This window comes from Lycium ferocissimum, chromosome 9, assembly GCF_029784015.1.
Source record: "Lycium ferocissimum isolate CSIRO_LF1 chromosome 9, AGI_CSIRO_Lferr_CH_V1, whole genome shotgun sequence".
Lineage (NCBI taxonomy): Eukaryota > Viridiplantae > Streptophyta > Magnoliopsida > Solanales > Solanaceae > Lycium > Lycium ferocissimum.
The window spans coordinates 2,859,073-2,865,195 of record NC_081350.1 but is presented as its reverse complement, the minus strand read 5'-3'; the positions used below and the strand labels follow the sequence as shown (position 1 = coordinate 2,865,195).

Below are 6,123 nucleotides of genomic sequence, written 5' to 3'. Positions count from 1 at the left end.
CCCATTTCTCGAAAAACTAAGGTTTTCATGTCCAGAACGTGTTCTTGAACACCTCATGAATCATTCATGGATTCTAATCCCATATGATAACCTACACTAGCCTAAATCCTTTCAATAACATCAGAAAATTCAAAGGTCATACCTCTTTGAAGGAATTTCAACGTCTCCAAAAGTCCCTTTCTTCTTCTCTTTCTTGGGTTTCAAGAATCTATGGTTTTTGAGAGATGAACTAGTGTTAGTTCTAGTTACTTTGATATATTTTAATTATAAGATGATTAGGAACTCACCTTGTAAGGTTTGGAGAAGTTCTAGGGTCTTTTATCCTCGAAAAGTCGGCCTGGGTTTGGAAATTTCAAGAAAATCACGTTCTTGTACAAAATTTTCCTAGTTGAGTATGCTACAATGAGTATATGGTCGCATCTCGAGTTTGCGGCTGCATTCTAAATGAAAATTCACTCCAGAAACTTTCAAAATTTGGCCAAAATGCGACGTCGTATCCTGAGTTTGCGGCGTTGCATTTTGAGTTTGCGGTCGGATCTCAGCTGGCGTCCCAGACAGGCTTCAATAAAACAGGCATAGCTTTCTTCTCACAACTCAAGTTTAAGCTCTATATTATATCATTGGAAACATATTTCAAAGATATACAACTTCTATTAGAGGAAGTTCTTACAAATTCTCTACGGATTTTCATGAAATTGGCTTACAAGTCAGACCTACCGAAACTTAGACGAGTTTGAGAACTCTTACGAACTTCACTACTTGGTCTTGATCTTAAATCAGCTATTTCCGTCCAAACTCATCTTGATAGGATTTCATATGCCTAAAATTTCACATTACTTGTCATTTAATACCTTCATACCTAACTCGAATTTACGGAGTGTTACATTATCCCCCTTCTTCAGGATTATTCATCCCCGAATGAAAGTCATAGCCTAAGATATTCACTAAGCCTCAAGTTGTCTCAAACAAACTCAGTTAATATTTTAATAATAACTATATGACCTCACGCGGAACTCCTTACAAGGACCGCAAACAATCCTATGCATGAAATGAGGGATTTACACTTTTAGCCTAAACCATCACAAGCATTCGACAACCAGAAGATTCAGCACACACCTGGAATAGGGAACAAGTGAGGGTATCTGTTCTTCATGTCCTTCTTTGCTTCCCAAGTCGTTTCTTTGGTATTATGGTTTCGCCACAGCACTTTAACTGAAGCTACATCTTTTATTCTCAACCTCCTAACTTGTCGATCCAAGATATGCACCAGTTCTTCTTCATAAGACAACCCTTCATTGATTTCAATCTCTTCATGAGTCAAGTCATGAGAAGGATCAAGTTTATACAACTTCAACATCAAAATGTGAAACACAGAATACACCATGGCCATCTCAGATGGTAACTTCAACTCACAAGCCACCTTCCCAATTCTCTTAACAATCTCATAAGGGCCAATGAAATGAGGACTAAGCTTACCCTTTCTACCAAACCGCATTACTCCCTTCATCGGTGACACTTTCAAGAATACCTTATCACTAACAGAAAACTCTAGCTCACGACGCCTTATGTCCGTATAAGACTTCTGTCAACTCTGAGCTGTCTTGAATCGGTGCAAAATGAGGTTCACCTTCTTGATTGCTTCGTGAACTTAGTCGAGACCCAACAACTCTACTTTGGTGGGTTTAAACCACCTAATTGGAGATCTACAACACCTCCCATATAGTGCTTTACACGGAGCCATCTAAATACTCTCTTGATAGCTATTATTGTAAGCAAACTCCACAAGAGGTAGATGTTCATCCTAATTACCTCCAAAATCAATTGGACAAGACAGTAACATGTCTTCTAGAGTTTGTATAGTTCTCTCTGCCTGCCCGTCCGTCTGAGGATGAAAGGCAGTGCTCAAGTTCACTCGAGTTCCCAAACCTTCTTGGAACGACTTTCAAAAATAAGCAGTGAATTGAGTACCTCTGTAGACATGAAAGATGTTGGAATCCCATGTAATCTAACAATTTCTTTAAAATATAACTTGGTATAGTATGCGCAGTATCCGTTGTCTTCACAGGAAGGAAATGAGCAGACTTGGTAAGTCTATCCACGATCAATCAAATATAATTGAACTTGGTCTTTGAGCGGGGTAAACCCATGAAAAAGTCCATATTAATGATCTCCTACTTCCACTGGGGAATCGCAATGTTTTGAGCCAATCGACCAGGCATTTGGTGTTTGGTCTTCACCTGCTGACAATTCAAACGCTTAGCGACAAATTAACCCTTTTTTCTCTAGACTTTTCATGCTATTTTGCAGGTGCATTTGATTTTATTAGTCTTTGATTACAAGTATTGATGGGATGGGAGTATAGCCTAATTAACCTTTTCTTCTCTAGATTTTTCATCATATTTTGCAGGAAAGTTTTTTATTCTTTTTCTCGTGCATTTGATTTTATTAGTCTTTGATTACGGATATTGATAGGAGTATAGCCTAATTAACCTTTTCTTCTCTAGATTTTTTCCTTCTATTTTCCAGGAATGATTTTCATTATTTTTCGTATATATTTGATTTGACTGATCTTTGTGTACGACTAGAGGTGGATCCAAGATTTTGAAATTTTGGGTGTCATACTATTTTTCGACTTAATGTATTTTGAGATGTGGTTCGGATTATCCGTCTTTTTGGTTTATATAAACAAGCTGATTAAATGAAATAATTTAATAATTATAACGATACTCCTGTAAGGCTATAAGTTAAAGAAGAAAAAAGGAGAACTGATATGTTGTATCCCATGCCCTGTGGGCGAAAAATTCAGTACTCGGCCTTACTATGCTTCAGCAGGGCCTGGACAAAGAAAAAAAAAGAGGTAAGGCCCGGGGCAAGCTGGGGGTTAGTGTGTGGAGGGGCTTCAAGAGCTTATTCCAGTTGATGTAGCCGGGTGCGAGGCTTCCGGTTGAGGACAGAGATGACCCTAAGCACTACTCCTTCCTTGACGATTCCGAGGATGGCGTTGATGTTGGAGGAGGTGGAGGCTCAGGTGATGATGGTGATGAGGCGACTAGCCGGATGGATGAGTAGGGGTGTGCTTTCCCCTTTTTGATGATGACGCTGCTCTTGTAGGGCTATGTTCCAAAAATCTTTTCATTTGGTTTTTGGTTTTCTTGGATGTTTAGACAATTGTTTTTCTTCCATTTTTTCTGGTTTGTTTTTGGTAGTTTGGATGTTCTGGTGATTTTTTCCCATGTTGGGCTTTGTGTTTATCAGATGATTGTGTTTGGAATCTATTTTTTTGTGAAATTTTTGTTGAGTTTGGACAGGCCAGAAAATGGTAGCAGGTACACTGGTTTACTGGTGTAGTTACCGCTGTAGCAGACAAAATTACCGCTATTGCGGTAGCGCTATGGCTGCTCATCGTGCGCTGTGGCGGATTGGGACTTTGTCTGAGGGTGTGCCGTGGCAGACAAATATTTTGTATGGCCGTACTGCTATGGTGGTTGGACATTCGCCTTGGCAGCAGTCAAATAAACTAAGGGAAGCGTTGTGGTGCTCACGAGACCACTATGGCGGTCCCACCATGGCAGACAAATCACCCGCTGCAGCGATAAATTGTAACAGTGGCATTTTTCTTATGCTCGCAAGATAGCAAAAGGCTGGAAATTTATCGAATCGCTCCTCGTATACGAACAGACCACACCTCATAGCAACAGAAATTGAGATACCAATTGGAATTGACTAGATACCAATTGGACACATCTTAAGGATTCAACTTCCGACGTGGCACGATAGGAAGAAAAGAAGGGAAGACTTCCTAAATGCCTTATAGCCTCTTCTGGATGGGTACGGACGTCTACGTACCATTCCACGAGACTCTGCTAAGCATTGCTCTTGTACTGTGAGATTGGTAACCTAGGGCTTTGATACCTACTTGTCATGACCCATTTTAGGAGCGCGCAGGAACCTACAATTCCCACCTTGGTAGGCGAACCCTTAAACACAATCATAACTTATTTCCAATCATAAAACAGGATTCATTCAATATTACGTCATAAACATAATCAAAAGTGGAAATAACTCTTTTATTAAATAAGCGGAATTAATTACAAAATTGGCCTATACTCAACAACCTTCCCAAAACCTGGTCTAAACTAGTACAAGAGCAACTAAGATTTGAAGGTACAATACTCGAAATAAATAAATAGAACTCAGCCTCCATCTAGGGATGAAGATGATGGAGGTCTTCAGGAATAGCATCGCGCATCTTCCGGAAACTCTCAATTCAAGCTATCAACCTAGAAGACTCTACACCCCAAATGGGATATAACAAGAGTAGTATCAGTACAATACTATTAATGGTAAGTATCATAGACCAACAATGGATAGAATAACATAATGACAATTAGATAACACAAACAAACATGGTAGGCAGATTCTAAGTCAACCCTATGTATGTCACAAATAAGTCCCATCCTAACTCGATTAGATCCACAATGAAAGCAAGTCGCTCAAGCTATTTAGTTCCCCTAACACCTGTCCTTTTTGTAATTTTCCCACATTCAACAAGTGTGCCACAAGGATGACCTTTCCTAATCCCCACATCAATTTCTAATGACCCCAATGACCCTCATATACTTACCACTCACAATACAACATAATACTCAATAGGTTTGGACTAAAAAAAGAATGACAGACATTCTTACCATTCAAGTACTCGAACACAGTCACGCCCACTAGGCCGTTCCCGCATATCACGGACAATTTAGTAAAACTCTTAATAATCACGGCCTATGGTTATAGCAACTGAACCCAATCGTTCCAAGTCTCAGAGAATTACAATCACAAATTCGTATCATAATCAGGCATGAGAGATAATAATATACAATGCAAAATGTATATGGTATGAATGATACATCAACACTCTAAAATTAATCACATGGCGGCAAGCCAACAACTCACAATAAATAACAACACATTGGAACACAATAAGGCAATAAGCCATAAATCACAACAATACCAACCTAAGTCTTCCATCCCAACTTCATGACCGAAGGTTTACATGCTTTCTCTAACAGTACTATCTCTACACAGGCTTCACTAGCCTGAATTCCACCCCAAAGGTAACACATCATTTCTACCGTACCAACAAGGATTGCAAGGGGCAATTCGATACAAATTATCAACCTAATATAGCCATCCCGACATCCGTGTCCGAGGACCTACGCACGCATTCTCCATTTCATCTAACGTACATATATGGAATTCTAACCAAAGTCTACCAGAAAGGAAAAGTCGTAACCTTCATCGAGGCCGAACAGGTGCCACGAATATCCCATTAATCTTTAATGTCGTACTTTCGAACCGTAACCCGCAACGGAGGGCCTTTGAATGTCAAGGAAAACCGAAAGAACAAGAATCAATAATCTAGCAATATTATTCGAATTTCACGTTTGTAAAGGAAAGATTGGAATTTATTCTCAATAATATTTCCTAGGTTTTCATGAGTTAACAAATCGGGTTTTATCGCTAAATAAGTCACCTAAGTCATAAAATATATTCTTTCCTTCATAAAACTCCAATCTAGAGTAAATAGTCGAAACCTATTTACAAAAAGAGAGGAAAACTCAGAATTAAGAGACGGGTCAATCCTTCTAATTTAAGAAATTAAAGATTTCTCCCAAGAACGTCAGATTTTAAGCTTAGATTCCATTTGGTCATCTTAGACTTGAAAAGTAGAGAACCTCTATTTTTATTGGCTTGGAAGATGAGCTCTTAGCGGAATAGAACATTAGAATGGAAGAGAGATGAAGTAAATGAGATAGAGAGTTACCAATTCCTTGAAACCATGAGATTTGCCTTCCAAATGCCCTAGGCAGCAGTTGAGATTTAGGGTTTGAGAAAAATGGGGTCAAATCTCAAAATGGGATTTAATATTAGGAGAATTTGCGATATTCGCCGTAGCAGAATGTATGGCGGATAAAGAGGCCGCTGTGGCGGTCCTAAACAAAAATTGACATACCGCTATGGCCGTTTTGTAGGCAACTGTGGAGGTAGAGCCATGGCTGTTTTCTAGCCGCTATAGCACCTTATTGGGCCCCAGTGGCCCTTTATGATTTTAAATCTTTCCAACTTGGTTCC

The 6,123-nt window shown here is 39.3% G+C and overlaps 1 protein-coding gene across 1 annotated transcript; it reads right to left on the bottom strand.

Annotated features, from left to right (window-relative positions):
• Positions 1-1,105: 1,105 nt before the first annotated feature.
• On the bottom strand, positions 1,106-1,495 carry LOC132029494 (uncharacterized). The gene has a single exon (XM_059418738.1). The coding sequence runs from the start codon at positions 1,493-1,495 to the stop codon at positions 1,106-1,108; it is 390 nt and encodes a 129-aa protein (XP_059274721.1).
• Positions 1,496-6,123: the final 4,628 nt, after the last annotated feature.